This window comes from Lampetra planeri, chromosome 55, assembly GCF_965212315.1.
Source record: "Lampetra planeri chromosome 55, kcLamPlan1.2.h2, whole genome shotgun sequence".
NCBI lineage: Eukaryota > Metazoa > Chordata > Hyperoartia > Petromyzontiformes > Petromyzontidae > Lampetra > Lampetra planeri.
The window spans coordinates 1,344,954-1,362,154 of NC_136161.1; the positions used below are offsets into that span (position 1 = coordinate 1,344,954).

At 46.3% G+C, this 17,201-nt stretch overlaps 1 protein-coding gene across 1 annotated transcript; it reads left to right on the top strand.

The window, feature by feature from the left end:
- The first annotated feature begins 10,699 nt into the window (after window positions 1–10,699).
- On the top strand, window positions 10,700–15,886 carry LOC144735474 (up-regulator of cell proliferation-like). Its single transcript, XM_078617873.1, has one exon. It carries the CDS (start codon window positions 10,850–10,852, stop codon window positions 15,680–15,682), a length of 4,833 nt encoding a protein of 1,610 aa, XP_078473999.1. The 5' UTR covers window positions 10,700–10,849; the 3' UTR covers window positions 15,683–15,886.
- The last annotated feature ends 1,315 nt before the right edge of the window (window positions 15,887–17,201 follow it).

A 17,201-nucleotide genomic window follows, 5' to 3' on the forward strand; every position in this document is an offset into this window, starting at 1 on the left:
TATTTTATTACTTCCCTTCTACGTGACTTTACCGAAAAAACCAAGAAGATGCTACTCTACACTTCTACTTCTCCACTGCTACTCTATGCTTCTTCTCTTCTGCACCGACCGACTCCGTCCAGCTCTCGGCACAACTCCCCGTCTTGCTCTGACGCTCCCCTATTTATCCCCCTCCTCATTAATTCCCAATTAATTAGTTGGCTTCCCCCATTACGCCCAGCGCCCCCGGCCCCCGCTGCCACCTGTCTCCATCCTTAGACTTGGAGGCACCACCTTGTACTCAACAACAACAACCGGCCAATCACTGCCCTGCATCATAATTGCATAACAGGCCATCTCCGACTCACTCGTTGGCCCCCAGCAACAGCACCATGTCCCGATTCGACCCCAATGTTCCCAACCCACACGTGTGTACAATTACCCTCCTTGGCGCGCGTTAAACCACTACACATATATTATTGAACGGACTACGCTACAAGTTCATGTCAGTATGTAACCTTGCTGTGACAGCGACAAATGTTGTGCCTCTTTTTTAAATCAAAGAGTGAAATAACTTGAGACCGGTGCCACGTTCTATTTATGTCTGGGTGATTGCCCCACGTTGAGGCATTTGTGTCTGAATTAGTGTTCCTGTTTGGTTTTTATACTCTTTGGCATTTTACATCCTTAGTATTTCTGGATTGAGGACATAGGTATTGCGCGAGTGAAAGGATAGCTGTTCAGTTAAGTGTGTGGCCATTTAACGTATACATTTGTAAATAATGAGCCAAGAATGGCTGTGTGTCCCGCGTGTAACATCACTCCACGTCGACCAACACCCCTCATTAATAATCATGAGCAGGTTACATCCTCCACATGGAACCCCCCCCTCATTAATAATCATGAGTGGGTGACGTCACTCCGCATGGAGAACCCCCCCCCTCATTAATAAACATGAGCAGATGACGTCAGTCCACATTGTGCAGCCCCCCTCTTTAATAATCATGAACAGGTCGTATCCTCCAAATGGATACCCCCCCCCCCGCCATTAATAATAATTATCAGGTGACGTCACTCCACATGGGGGGGCGAGGTGCCTCCTCCCTCTTCCTCAGCTTCAACTTATAACCCTCATTGCAAAGGCGTAACCCTCACGTCTCCGTAACGCTATTGAGACATAAAAGTAAAAAGGACATCATGATGAACAAGGGATTATAACCTTTAAATTAAATAAGTCGGTGTCACTGTGGTCTTACAAATTGCACACGAATGGATGCAATGAATATCACATACTCTTTGGTTCTTTCGGTAAAGTCACGTAGGTGAAAAAATAAAATAAGAATACAAATACAAAATAAATCACGACGTTTTGGAAGCAACACTAGCTTCCGTCATCAGGTGGGACAACCACAGTAAGAAACAAAATTACTGTAGTGGGCAAAAAGAGCTGTTTGTGACAAGCGATTATATAAGGTAAGAGGGGGGAGGAACCAGGGAGGAAAGATGCCGGGGGCGGTGGGTGTGGAGTGGGGGGGGAGTGGAGCTACTCTTTTTGTGCTGCAGCACTGAAGCGATTGGGATATTACTATGTTAATAACATCCTTCTAGTGGAATGTGCGGCAGACACGGCTGGTGAGACACAATGCCGGAGCTGGGTAATGAGCGGGCCTGGGAGTGTCTTGTCCACTCCCGCCTCAACAACTTCATCTTCACCCACTCCCTCTACCCACTCCACCAGTCTGGTTTTTTCCCGCTCCACTCTGCCGAAAATGCACTAATTACCATCCAGAACCACCTGACCAACTCGGCCCATGCACGCCTCTCCTAAGTCCTCATTCTCCTCGAGCTCTCCTCCGCTTTTAACACTGTCGATCATCCAACTCTTCTCCCTACTGTCTATAATCTGAGCATTTCTGGTACTGCTTTATCCCAAAGGCTCTGTCCTGGGCACCCTTCTCTTCTCTCTCTACATCTCCTCTCTAAAAACATATATCTCCTCCTTTAACTTCTCCCACCACTTTTTCGCTGATGACATCCAAATATTCTTCTCTTTCTCCACTTTCAGTCTGGACCTCTCTTCTCGCATTTCAGCCTGCCTAACCGCTCTTCAGACTTGGATGTCGCTTCACTTCCTTGCCATCAACACCTCTGAAACCCAGGTTCTCTTTTCTCTGCTGCTCTTTCCCCTCCAACCGCCCCACCATCACTTTCCCACCCTTCTCACTCACCCCTGTCCCTTGTGCTCACAATATTGGTTTCCTCTTTGACTCCTCCCTTTCCCTCGCCTCTCACATCTCCACCAGTCGTTTCCACTTCATCAGCATTTGCAAAATACGCCCTCTCATCACTCAGTCCACCGCCAAACGACTAATGCACTCACATCTGATGGCATTGGCTTCTTTCATTACTCGATCGCTTTCATTGTGTAGAGTTTAATTATGCACTCCCCATGCTGTCAGCCGGTAGTATCCCACACGTGTCAATAGGGGGCGGTAGTGTGACTGAGCCCAGTGTCAAGGGAAAATGGCCCAAGGGGCCAACGGTAACCCCGATGGGAAAACGGATCCTGGGACGCAGACCCCAGACCCCGGAAGGGGAGCTGGGGGATGACCTCACCCTCCCAGGACCTGGTGGAAGGTCCTGGAAGGAAGGAGTGGATGGGCTGGAGCAAGCACAAACTTGTAAAAACCTCTGAACGGTCTGGGCAGTCGTCGTCCACTCGAAGATCAAGAGCCTCCTGACGAGAAGAGCCCGATGGGCAGAGCCGTACCCCTGGCAAGGGTCTGCTCTAAACTATATACCAGTGAAGACCAAGCTTCACTCAAGAATGGTTAGAATAGCCAGTGAGAGGCGTATCGGGTGTAAGGGGCTGTTACCCCTTAATGTTATTTGTTAATAAAAATATGTGTTGCCTCAGAGCGACTCTCCTCTAATTATTGACCCACTACAACTGGCTTCACAAGTGGCCAAGAATAGAAACTAGAAGGAGACACCGTACCACGAGCCTGGGAGAAGACAACATCGGACGTATGTGGGCCTGACCAACCATGGGCACCGCGTTATCAGCAATGCGACCTACTACGGAGGCCACCATTCTGCCAGCGATCGACACCAGAAAAGTGGATGCCGAGCAACTCACCACAGGGCATGCGCCATCCTTTCAGCAACGACTGCCCATCCTGAAATAATTTGTGGTGGTGGGCGGCGACTGCGTGGTGTTCCAACGCCGTTTCCTCGCCCACCAGGAGATGGCGGGCTGCGCCGAGGCGTAGACGCTGCGTGCGCTCCCAGACACCTTGGACGATGACGTCCTCGCCCCCCTCGCCACCATCCCGAAGGCGGAACGGGCAACTCTGCACCTGGCACTCCGACGCATGTCGGAAATCTACGGGCCGCCCTCGGACGTTCGACATTGATTTGCTGCACGTCGACGGGGTGACACAGAATCCCCCCTCGCCTTCCGCAGCACCCTGCTGGCCATGGCAAGGGCTGCCTTCCCACGGATGGACAACGAGGCCATTGACCCCCTCGTTTTAGAGAACCTGTTGACGCTGGCCCGAGAACTACGCATCGTCATCCACGTTGTGGATGGCGATGAAATGTGCTCACTGCGCGCCGCCAAGAACATCTATGACCATCTGCTGCTCCACCGGGAATCGAGCATCGCCGCCTGCATGACGACGACGGAGCATTGCTGCATGCCCGACGACCCTCCAACTGAACAGGTCTTCGCGATGACTCGCCCTTCGGGATGGAGAGCTTCTAAACATGTACGACATCGGGACGACCGCCAGTGGGGATGGGCTTGGCCGCGGCCGGACATCACCTGTTTCAACTACGGTCTGCAGGGGCACGTGTCAGCCGACTCCAGAGCGCCTCGACGCTGCTCCTCAGGACCCTGGCCATCGAATGCTCGGATGCCCACGGCTTCACGGCATACCCAGATGAGTCGCGGCACTTCACTTGCTTAGCCCCCGCACTCACCTCGCACACCGCACTGTGCCGCGCCATGTGTTTACCGGGTAACGGGTGTCAGGGAACAAGATTTTCGTACTTCTAACTGGGAGCTTCGCCCTGGTCAGTGGTCGGAACTAGCCCATAGGGTTGTCACCCTGGCTGCGGGGTCCTCTGTTTTTATAGGATCGATCGAGGGAGTCGAATTTCGCATACTTGTCAATGCAGGTGCGTCGGCTACCATTATTTGCGACTTGACATACAACATTCTGCCAGTTCGGTGTCGCAACTGGTTTCTGTGGGGGGGGGGGGGGGCTCGCTCAGAATAATCAGACAAATCCATGAACAAATTTCGATTGGTGATATCAAATTAGCCGGGCCTATTCTGGTATCATCGTCCCTCGCCGTGCCCTGTCTACTAGGGACAGATTTCCTAGCTAGAATGTCTATCAGAATCCTCATTGATCAGGGATGCATTGAGCTTCCCTCCGGCCGACGCATGGCATTCCTGCCTTCCACCACGCAGTTGCGCACTACCTGTACCACCATGCAGGCATTGGCCGCCTGCACGGTGCAAATTCCGCCGACTGTGCAAATGTTAGGGCCCCTTCGCTTACAAAAACTGCTTGATCCGGGAGCGTCGGTGAACAGCGCTTTGTTGGGACCATCGAATACCGCGATTAGGGGCCTGGAACTTGTAGCCGCTCTGACTCTCGTGGCGGGTGACAGGGACCCGTTCATCCAAGTCCTGAATGCTGAGTTGTGTCCAACTGGAGTTCCTCAAGGGACCGTGCTCGCTCATGCGACGCCGGTGCCCCTGGGAGACATGGTCCTCGGTCACAGCCACGCTCGGACTTGGATGACGGGTGGTTAGATTTGCTCTGCGCAGGGGCTGGCGACCTATCCGGGGCACAGCGGGAAAGGTTATGCATGCTCTTGATGGAATTTGCCGATGTTTTCAGTGAAAGTAAATTTGATATTGGCTGCATCATATTGATACCGGTGACGCTGCTCCCATCAAGGCAAAATCCGTTTTGGCTTAGCCCGGCCGAAAAGGAGCATGTTAAATTGGGTGTCGAAGACATGCTAGCCACAGATATAATCTCTCCTTTGACCAGCAGTTGGGGGGCTCCCATTGTGCTTGTGGAAAAGCACAATGGCACATTATGATTCTGTGTTGACTTTCGTCGTTTAAACAAAATATCTGTAGCTGATGCTTGCCTGCTCCCACGCATGGATGAGTCATTGGACGTCTTGGCAGAGGCTCGGTACTTCTCAACGCTGGACCTTTTGTCGGGGTTCTGTCAACTTCCCCTTGACGATGTGTCAAAACCCAAAACTGCTTTTTGAATGCCTCAGGGACTTTTTGAATTTAATAGGTTGCCCATGGGTCTCCACTTGGCACCAGCGACGTTCCAACAGCTCATGGAGCCTGTCCTCGCTGGGCTCCAGTGGGACTCGTGTTTGATTTTTATTTAAATGATATTATCGTCTTCAGCCGCACGTTCCACGAACACCTGGAATGGTTGTGGGCTGTCTTCTTGAAACTTCGCGCCACGAACTTGAAATTCAAGCCGCAAAAGTGTCACTTTTTGTGCGAGTCTGTGCGATATCTGGGGCATATCATCAGCCGTTCGGATATTTCCACCGATCCTGAATAAAACAAGTGCGTTAGCTCGTGGCCGACTCTCACCTCAGTTGGGGAGGTCCGCAGCTTCATTGGTTTTGCCTCCCACTATCGTCACTTCGTGGGTGACTTCGCATCGATCGCAAAGCCCCTCCATGCCCTGATGGCAAAAGGTGTGAAATTCAACTGGGGGAAAGTTGAACAGACTGCGTTCAATTCACTGCTCGATGCCCTGGTGATAGCACCGCCCTTGAGTTACCCCAACTTTTCAGAACCGTTCATACTTGATACAGATGCCAGCAATACCGGTATTGGCTGGATGCTCTCCCAGGTTGTCGGCGGTGTTGAACGGGTAATCGCGCATGGCAGCAGAATGTTGTTCCCAGCAGAACAACGCTACTGCATTCCTCGCCGCGAGTTATTGGCCATCGTGTTTTTCATAAAACAGTATTGGCTATACTTGTACGGCAGACACTTCATCATTAGATCGGACCACTCTGCGTTGCAATACGCCTTGCGTGTTGACCAACCATCAGGTCAACTTTCTAGGTGTCTTGAGGTCCTCCAGGACTACGATTTCACCATTACCGATTGCAAGGGCGCCCAACATACCAACGCCGATGCACTGTCACGCCTCCCATCTGGTGACAAGTGCGCTTGCTTTCTCGGTTTGGGTCGTTGCAAACCGCCAGGGGTTGGCCTGGTCCCGCCCCTTGCAGCAATGGCCGATGCGCTCCCCTCTGAACAGGGTCCCTCGGAGGATCCTGTCGACCCAACAGGTCGGGACGACTTGCTGGGCCTGACCATTGCCGAATGGGGTCGCAACCAGATGGAGGATGCGTCCCTACTTGCTTTACGTCATCGTGCCGGAAATTCGGCGAATGTTAGGGGTCGCTTGATGTCTCTTGTCCTGCGTGACGGTCTCCTCATGAATTGGGACGGTGACTCATATCGACACAAAATTGTCATGCCCTCTGCCCTGAGAGGTGGAGCCGTTTTGGCAGCGCATGAGCGCCTTTTGTATTTGGGTGCACACAAAACCCTCGGGTTGCTCCAACTCTATATCTTCTGGCCGGGCATGCTGCGGGACGTGACCGACTTCCTGAAGGGCTGTGCCAGTGTGCTCGGGGGAAGCCGCCGGCCAAGCCAATGAGCTGGTGGCTCTGGACGTTTTTGGGCCCTTCCCTACCACACCTCGTACCTACTGGTTGGGGTGGAGTATTTCACACGCTGGCCCATAGCCTGGCCACTCCTCAACCCATAGCCTGGCCGCTCCTCAACCAGTCGGCAGCAGCCATCACTGAAGCCTTTGTCCAGGGCTACGTCATGGACAAGGGTGCTCCTGAGCGGCTGCTGACCGAAAAAAGGGAATCATTTTTCGAGCACCCTGTTACACGATGTGTGCAAGCTTTTGGGTACGAAAAAAGTCCGCACCTCACCTTACCACCCGCAGACTGATGGTATGGTGGAGTGTCTCCACAGGATGCTCACTTCCATGTTGTGCCACATATAGGATGGCACCTCACATTGTGACCGGTTTTTCACCCTTCTTTCTGATGTACGGTAGGGATGCGGACCCCCCCTGTGGATGTTCGGCTGCATGTTGATTTGCCCACACCGAAATCCAAGATTGCGGACCATTTGCGGTTTAACATCAGAAAATTGACTGAGGCACGTGAGGCCGCCATTGTGAATTCGGACTCTCGTCAGAGAGCCAATGAGCGACTGCGTAACCCCAAGTCATCCACACATATATGGGCCCCTGGGAACAAAGCCTGGCTCCATTGCCCCCAGGTGCCTTTGTCTACGTCGCTTAAATTGCTCAAGCCCTGGAGGGGCCCCGTTGACATCTTTCAGGTTGTCCAACCCCAGTGCGTCAAGTTCAGATGGGGCAGACGATGTTGGTTCGTCCACCCCTCACGCCTGAAACCTTTCATCGCGCCGTGCACTCCTATGTCATTTGCACACCGCGGGGCCGAACTTGTGACGTGTCCGACGAGCCGGGTGATGCATCCCTGGTGCCTAACCCTCAGAACAGCCGTCTTGTCACTCCTCCAGATGATGCGAGAGTGACGGACCCATGTCAGTCCACGCCGGCCGTTCCCGCCAATAGGCGGCCGCACGGCCTACCGGACGTACCTGCTGATTGATGGCCTGTCAGGCCATGGCCTGTCAGGCCATCAATCACCCCTTATTGCACGTCTCCCTGGCAACACCTCCGATGTCAGTGTGCAACCCCGGGCCGACCTGGTCTGCACCAGCTTCTCTCACAAATTAGGTGGCGGTTTGCCCGTGCGACCTCATGTTGCCCACGCACGTGTTTGTCCTTGGTTGCCCTCGGCCAACAGTGTGCACTACGTATTTCAACACACTACACATGGATACGTGATGGACAAGGGCTTCCCAGAGCAGTGCCTCACTGACCAAGGGCGAGATTTTTCATCGAAACTTCTGCAGGAGGTGTGCGAAGCACTAAGCACTAAGAAAATACATACTTACCCATACAACCCTCAAACGGATGGTATGGTAGAACGGCTGAACAGAACAATAACATCCATGCTTTGCCACTTTGTAGATAAGGCACAGACCGACTGGGATCTCCATATACCAGGATCGTTGGCAGCATATAGGCTGGCCCCACATGCCTCCTCTGGATTTTCCCCTGTATGGCAGAGAGCCAAATTTGCCCATAGAAACCCAGCAGGGTAAAACCCCCACAGGCGTGCCCGACCGACCTGCATCCTTGCAGGTCACGCTTGACTGACTTTTCAAAGCATGCACAGCAGCGATGGCAAACACAACAAAGGCCCAAGCTGCTAAGGAGTGAAATGCAATTTGTCGGGTTCTAACACTTCCCTGGGCGGTAGGTGATAAGGCTTGGTTACATTGCGCGCAGGTCCCATTTCGTACCTCTCCCAAACTGCACAAACTGTGGCAGGGTCTGGTCGAAATCGTCAAGTTTAATCGAACACAATGTGTATGCCTGCAGTTGGGACGTCGCCGTTGGATTGTTCACCCATCGCATCTCATACCTTACTTTCATCACCACCAAAGCACCTCAACTCCATGTCCTTTTCTGCCGGGGTTGGGGGTGCCTGACGAGTTCAGCAGCTGCCTGGAGAAATGAAGTCACCTGTGCATGACTCACTGTGGGACCCCGCAGCAAATTCCGGTCCGACAACAAGGACCCAGCCAAGATGTGCGTGGTTGCACTGACATGTTCGTGATGGTCCAGGAGAGGCTCGCAACCCATTGTTCCCACAATGCTCCTGTTATTGTGTAATTAATTGTGGAACGTGCAAAATCAGAGCAGAAAAATAATTCATACCACACATTGTTCTTTACATGTAATTGTTTATTACCATAAGTCAAACACAAGGGTTCATTGTTAGGATGTCATAAAGTTCTGGTGAGTAGAGTTCGCCTTGGCTTCCCGGGGTCTGTTGGTCTGGTCTATGTTCCTCCCTCGTGTTAGCCGGGAAGGCTTTTTCTTAAAGGGGGGGGGATGTAATGACCAAGATAACAGACCAATTACCTTACACAAGCGTACGGTCAGACAAACAATCAGGAAGTAGGCCAAGGGCTCCCATTGTTGCAGAGAGGACTCCAGAGTAATTGGTCGGGAGGCAAGATTTAAAGGGATTGGAGGAAATATTTGAAAGGTAAAAAAGGTAGGATGCAAAGGTGGACTGTAGAAGGACGGTTTAGAACCGTTGGTGATGAAGGGTCAGGATTTTGCTGAAGGGAGTGGGGTGATAGAAGCTTCCAGAGAGGGGGCTTGGGAGGTATAAAATGAGACTGCACAAAGAGGGGACGTTGGAGAGAAGACGGAGCTCAAGCCTCAAGAACCAAGCCTGGGCATCGTTAGTGCTGTGTCTGAATAAAGGCTCTTAATAAGTCACAACTTGTGTCGTCGTCACGACAATATTTGTAGATAATGGAATATCTGCCAGGTTTCTATTGTCTTGTGAACCTGAAGATTTGTGAGTGTTGATAGATTACAGTTCCTTAGGTTCAAATTGATGTGCAACGATATTTCACCAAATAAATACGTGCAACATTAGTTGTTGTGGTTACGTACAAACTCTATATGGTAATGGAATGCAGTTTATGAAATTAACTTTGAAACAGTTTAACAGTCTGCTTTAGAATTATCACGCAGATTAATATCCTTCTTTTAACATCCTCCTGAACGTTGTCCCTAAATGATGCCGATGTATAAAGGTCTTATATAATGCTAAATGTTTTCATTTTGTTTTCGACATATTGGTACCAATACTACACTTTCTGTTTGACTTCTTCAACTGCTACCACTCTCTCCATATCTTCGGTATTCTCACCTTTAAAACACTCCTTTCCCCCACCTGCTCATATTTTTCAGTGATCCCAATAAGTATTGAGGCTCTCAATCTCCCCTTATTACAAATGGACTAAATCGACTCTCCTGCACTTAACAGGAATTGCTCCTTGCCTGAATGTGTTGTACTGCTGCTATTATTTTATAAACAAAGCTGTTAAATATAGCATACACATTACTGTAGCTGTTTTATTGTATTATTAAATATTCCATCTCACCTATTTCCCATTGTATCACTGTCAGTCCTAGCACCTCTGTCGCTTTCTCAATCCGATTTAAAATTGTGACAGTTTATTCGAACTCTGGGTATTCATAGACATTCCATGAACAGCGACAATAGGCCAAGATAATCCACAAACACTACGAGAGTCAACTGCTACTCAGTCTCTATCTGAGCTACCAACCACCATCTAAACTACAACATGAGCCTGGATAAAATATCACATGCCATTAACTACATCATATCTCAATCCTCGCCCAGAGGTCTGGAGAGCCGTTCAGCACTGCAAGTTTGAGTGGTGGTCATGGGTTGCTGAGAAGATGGAAACTTGTAGCCAGTGATGACAAAACTCTGCTTAACACTATCACCAAGATGCTCTCAGCATCTCGTCTATGATCAAACATTAAATATGTTTTAAAATCACATTCGACCCAACCATTGGACATACACAAAGCCGAATTACATGATGGCCTAATCATTCGTATTCCATTTCGAAGTTCAAATGGCCAAACGACTCCTGACAAACAAAACAATGGTGTATGTCTCTAAAGTTTAAACTACACACGTTCATGTCTGTTGGGTATTTGTAAAGAGAGCACAAGACCTAAATATCTGTAATGATATACGTTTCTAGTCATAAGCACTGTGATCAATTTAGAATAATTATCTGAATACCACATTTGTTATTAAACAAAAATGAATGTGATATCTAATGTTGTATTGCGATGTGACGTGTTTATTTTTCAGTGTTCTTGGACGGAGTAGAGGAGGCCACATATTGGAAGGAAGCGAGCCGCATGGTAATAAAGACAATGTTCACAAAATGGCCTCTTCAAAAGAAATATTTCAGACTATTATGAAGAAACTCACTTTGGACGAGTTTTACACTAACAAAATATCAACAAACTATGTTTTGATGATAACTGGCTGTGATGAATATCCAAAATCTCTCGAGGAAATTTCCCAACATTTCCTAAGGAATATAATGAGGGCTAATCCCAAGGCAAGAAACACAGAAAATGGCGAGTGTAGAATGGAAGATGCAGATCCAGGTGATGACGATTTGATAAATCCACTGGACATGATAACTGCGGTTTTTCTCTGCGCTGACAGCTTCTTACAACAGGTACTTATGCAGAAGATGTCCCAGTGTCAGTTTGCCTTGCCTCTCTTACTGCCCGATTCGGGCAAAGGAAACATCACATTTATGTTGTGGGCCATGAGACAAATTGTAAAAAACTGGAAACTACAGAAAAATACGTCCAGTATGGAGGAGTCATTAGTCAGCATACAAATGCCTTTCATTTCATTCATTCGGGTTGGAGTGTGCAGTGTCTCAAAATCAAAATTGCTAAATTCAATTCTTAGCAATGAAAAACACGATTTCTTTGTTCATCGGGAAATGGAATGTGGTGATATCCCACGAAAATGTTCTGATGGTCTGGTTGAAATGGCTATGTTCTGTCCTTGTGGGAAATCAAATATAGATGTTTTTGAAACACAGTTCAGCATTTTAAATCTCCGTGGTGATGCCCGGGATCACTTAGTTCAGCTTGAGTTTTTAAAAGCAAACTCAAATGCCATGTTCATTCTCATTGACAGAGAGATAGATGCAGAAGAAATGCCTATTCTTTGCGATTCGAAGGCTCGGTTGTTTATAATACAAAATCAGAACATAAATAACAGAAGCAGCAATACAAATGTAATCACCGACACTTTGTCTCAGCTGAAAATAAAGCCAACATTAATTGAGAAAGGGCGACACAATGACGCAGCATTTACTAAAAAACTACGTTCTTATATTACAACATTTTTACAATCTACTGAAAACCACGAGACATTAGAAGGCATGGTTCACGTTGCTGGAAGTTTAAGAATCGATGAATGTGAAAGTAAATGCACAGAAAGCAAATATAAAGTCAACAGCATCATGGATATCATAAAAAAATCTCACACAAAAGAAAGTAAACAACGATATCTCCCTTTACAAGGAGTTATGTGGCACAATTGGGCAGAGACCAACAAAGAACAGAGTCGAGTGAAAAATATTGGACGTGAGCAATTTGATGACTATATTAAAGCAAATATAAAAAAACAAACCGACATTCGCAAAGAACAGAAAACAAAAGGTTTTTCAGATGTGATGAAAATGTTTGTTGATTTAATATTGAACGAGTCAATAGAAATGAAAATGTTTGTTCTTCAGTGGATGCAATTAAAACTAAATAATCTATCCAGAGTTACATTTTCCAAGTTAAGAGATGATTACAAAAAAATATACGTTCATCTAGATGTTTATTCAAAAATTAATGCAAAGAAATTGGAAGAAATTGAAGAATTAATGTCGTCCAGTTCATTGGGACTGGAACACTTCATACGGGAAATTGGGCAGTTTTACGAAGCAACTAAAGCAGTTCAGAAATGTGCAGCGCCCAATAGCAAAGAACCTGCACTGAAACTCCCAGCTGCTGCTGCCAAGTTGTTCTTGGAGGGGTTTCCCTTGGAGCTGATGGATGGAGATGTTGGCTGTATTCCCATTGACTGGGTGACCGACGTGCTTGAGGAAGTGAGGGCTACACTTGGCCGTGACCCCCGCGTGTTCATCCTGACCGTGCTGGGGGTGCAGAGCACAGGCAAGTCCACGCTTCTCAACACCATGTTTGGGCTGCAGTTCACAGTGAGCAGTGGCCGCTGCACACGCGGTGCTTTCATGCAGCTCATCAGCATTGACAATGAGCTGAGACAAGAACTGGAGTGTGACTTCATCCTGGTGATTGACACAGAAGGGCTGAAAGCTCCTGAGCTGGCAACACTTCACGACAGCTACGAGCACGACAATGAGCTGGCCACTGTGGTTATTGGATTGAGCGATGTCACGCTCATTAATCTGGCAATGGAAAATGTAGAAGAAATGAAAGATGTTTTGCAAATCGTTGTCCATGCATTTCTACGAATAACGCAAGTCGGGAAAAAACCAAAGTGCCTATTTGTGCATCAGAATTCTGGCGATGTCGCTGCTTCTGACAAGAACATGAGAGACAAGAAATGTCTTATGAATCAACTGAATGCCATGACGGTGGCAGCTGCAAGAATGGAGCACAAGGAGTCCACTTACAGTAAATTCACCGACGTCATGGAGCACGACGTGAGTCGGGACAACTGGTACATTCCTGGTCTCTGGCATGGAACCCCTCCAATGGCTGCAGTCAGTGCTGCATACAGCGATCAGGTTTTTCACCTCAAACAGCACCTGATAGAGTATCTTAAAAAGAGAACAAAAACACAGAGAGCCTCAACACTGTCAGAGTTCAGCACTTGGATAGGAAGCATCTGGGAAGCAGTGAAGAAAGAGAACTTTATTTTCAGTTTCAAAAACAGCTTGGTTGCCGATGCTTACAACCAACTGTGCATTCAGTATACTGGCTGGGAATGGAAATTTCGTAATGACATTATTTCTTGGACACAAGAGAGAAATAATTACATAAACAGTTGTAAATATGATAATCTTCGGAACCATTTTCAACAGTTGGAACGTGAATTAAGTAATGAGATTTCCAAAGGAAACGTCACCTTAAAGAGCAAAATAGAAAGTCACTTTGAAAACAAAAGCCAAAATGTGCATTTAGTTGAGAAATACAAAGAAGACTTTAACATCAGCGCAAAACTACTTTGCGTGAAGTTACAAGAGGAAGCCTTGAATAAATTCCTGGAGTTGGTTTGTAGGAGAGAATCTGGACACTCCATTGAAGAACTTGAAACGCAGAGTAAAAAGACAATTGGATCGGAAGTCTGTAAACTCCTTCAGCGCTGCAAAAATGATGAAGTGAAATTAGACGAGATACGTCTAAACAAAGAGTTTAACGACATGTGGTCAAACGTGGTTACAAACCTCCCAAAAATTAAATTGACAAAGCACAACGTTTACAGCGATATGGTGACATCACTGCGTGACAGTAAATTAGAACACGAGAGAGCTGCCGGCCATCGTTTGTGTGACTTTGGAAGCCCTGCAAACTATTTTGAAACAAAAAGCAACAAACTATTTCAACTAAACCCAGAGTACTTCATTAAAGACGTATCTAAATTTAAACAGTTTTGGAATACTTTTTTCAAAAAGAATGATGCAACTGTGAAGGAGTTGACCAACATTTCACAAGTAATTGTCGAAAGCAGCAATAGGTGTATTGAGGACAAAATAAAAATGAATGATTATTGCTCATCCTATAATATCGATCTTCTGCAACACATCCGTAAAGAACTGAATCAACAGCATAATCAAATATTTAGCAAAGACTTTGAAATGGATATCACTGTATTCATTTGTTTCAATGCCATAGTAACTTGGCAAAAAGAACACGACATTTATTTTGAAAACAACAATCCAAATACTAAGATAAATAAAATAAAAAAGTCATATTTTGTTATTTTTAAGGAACTATATCGTCAAGGTGATGAAAATATGAAACATGCAAATACCTTTTGTAACGAGTGCCTGAAGCCGTCTCTCCTGGAGGCTGTAGACAACAAATTGGGGATGGATATTGCGACGAATGTGAAGAGTGATAGCGGTGGCCCTACGTTTTCGAGCCGAAAACACCTTCAGCTGGCCATACATCATCATTTGGTGGATGAGGACGACTTTAAAAATTACTACAGATACATAAACAAATATGCAGATTTTACAAAGGAATGGATAAAGGCTCAGGTCATAAAGCACTGCCAGAGTAAGCCTGGGTCACACTCTCAGATGTACAAACTCTCAAGTGCCATTTTGAGCAATCTGATTCATGAAGTGAATAAATCTGTGGACTCTGTGACCAAAGAAATAGCCACTCCGACCACACTTTCGAAATTCTCAGACAGCTTGGGCGAGTGTCTACTCAAGCACATTATTATCAATAAAGATTTCATTGACATAGTTGGGTCTTTATCCTTCAAAGACAAAGAAAGTGTCAAACAATTTTCGGAAGAACTCAAGAGTTCTTTGGACTCTGCTCAAGTGGAAATGTTACGAGGATTCAGTGTCGCCAGTGATGCCGAGTGTGAGGCGTGGTTGAGTCGTCTCACTGTGCAGCCGCACATCGAGCTCTACAAGAGCCTGGCTGGCTGTGAGAAGCAGTGTCCTTTTTGTGGGGTGCCTTGTGACCAGGGAGGTGGTGGACATATGACCCACTCTGCGGAGCTGCATTATCCTCAAGGCCTTAATGGCGTTCGTATACATTCTAACAAAAAGTTGATAGCTGAAGTTTGCACAACAGATGTTGCTGGCAATAGGACATTTAAAAGTTCAGCTACAAATGACCAATGGGTTCCCTACAAGGAATACCGCACTATCAATGATTACTTTGCCTCCTGGAGCATTCAGCCAGACACCAGCCTGGAGGCCACGACTTTCTGGAAGGTTGTGTTCTGCAAATACAATGAAGCATTTGCTGAAAAACACAATGTTTCACCAGCAGATATTCCTAATGCATGGAAAGAGATCGATACAGATAAAAATAAGATTAAGGAAGACTTGAAAAAATCATTCGCATTAACATTGTGAAAGCAGTAGCTTATTAAAATGTTAATCATAGTCATCACCCATCATCATTTAGATTACCAAACCCCCCCCCCAACCCCTCCGACCCCCCACACCCCCTCATTCACGCTTCTGCCTGTCCAAGTTGTCTCTGTGCCCACTCCTCATGGCCCCGTAGTATTCTATCGTTCTCGCACACCTGTCTTTGTTAGCGTATGTTGTTTTGAGGTGCGGTTGCTGTTATTAGTTTACTTCTAAATACAAGTTATATTCTTAATCATCGCAAGATATTACTGTTATCGTTATGGGTTAAGGGCATGACAATTAGCCTACAGCAGTGTCTGAAAGGAATGGCCACGAGTAAATAGATTATATGTAACAAGATGTAATTAGCTAATATAAAGGGCGAAGCCTATGTATATGGAAAAGTCAGTAACATAAACACTATTCGTCATACATTTGTGCTACTGTAGTCAGAAAAAAGTGGTTAAAATGTTAAAAATTAAACTTTTAAAGAATCCATCATTTTGGTTATACTATGTTCTTTTCCAGGTCATTGCCTGGAACTTGAAGGTTTTTTTATAATCTACATTTAGGCTGTGCTAAGGGTGAGGTGATTTTAATCTGTCTTTAATAACACAGTTCTTATACCTGTGTTTATTATGTTTGTAATCAAGTGGTGTTGCTTGCAATCCCATGTGTGCCTAATAAATCCAGAATGGAATCACTAATATCTCAGAGTGCTACTGAATGTCTGTGGTTTCAATATTTAAAACAATCTCCCAAGTGTCACAGTAGGCATCTGTTTAGTTTTGAGAACATGGTCCCGAAAACGTCGTGACCTTAAATTCCAGGTCCTCCGATTACCACTATGGGCTACGTACGGTCACTCTCCAATTAAAACTATTTTTATAACATGCATATTACATTTTTTTATAATATAATAAAGAAAGGCAATTTGTAAAAAGTTATTTACCATATACTCTTTGGTTCTTTCGGTAAAGTCACGTAGGTATAAAATAAAATAAATCACGACGTTTCGGGCGCAACACAAGCATCAGTCATCAGGTGGGAAAGCGTGGTCTGCTGCTGAGGCAGACTGTTATAAAAGGTTTGAAATGGGTGTAGCTCAAGGGTTATAAAGAAGTGGCCGGGGCTAGTGATGTTAATGTGAGAAATTAGCATGTAACTGTAAGATAGGAGAGCGGCCAAGTCACGTAGGTAGAATTTCTTTTTTTTTAAACACGCTTTAATGAAATGTACCATACTAGTAATAGAAGAACTCCACTACTCCAGGAAGTGGCGCCTAAGCTTGCCATAACGTAAGGGACCGTGGTGATTTACAGCCAACGTCAGTTGAGCGTGGACAATTAGACCCAAACCGAAACATAACATATAAAAAATAATGTTGAAAAATATTTTTATTTTTAATGAAAGAATATAGTATTGTCATCAGTATGACATAAGTATACCAAGTTTGCAGTCGATACCACATTGGGAAGTGGGTAAAAATTGAGTTACAAGATTTGAGGATACAACAGAG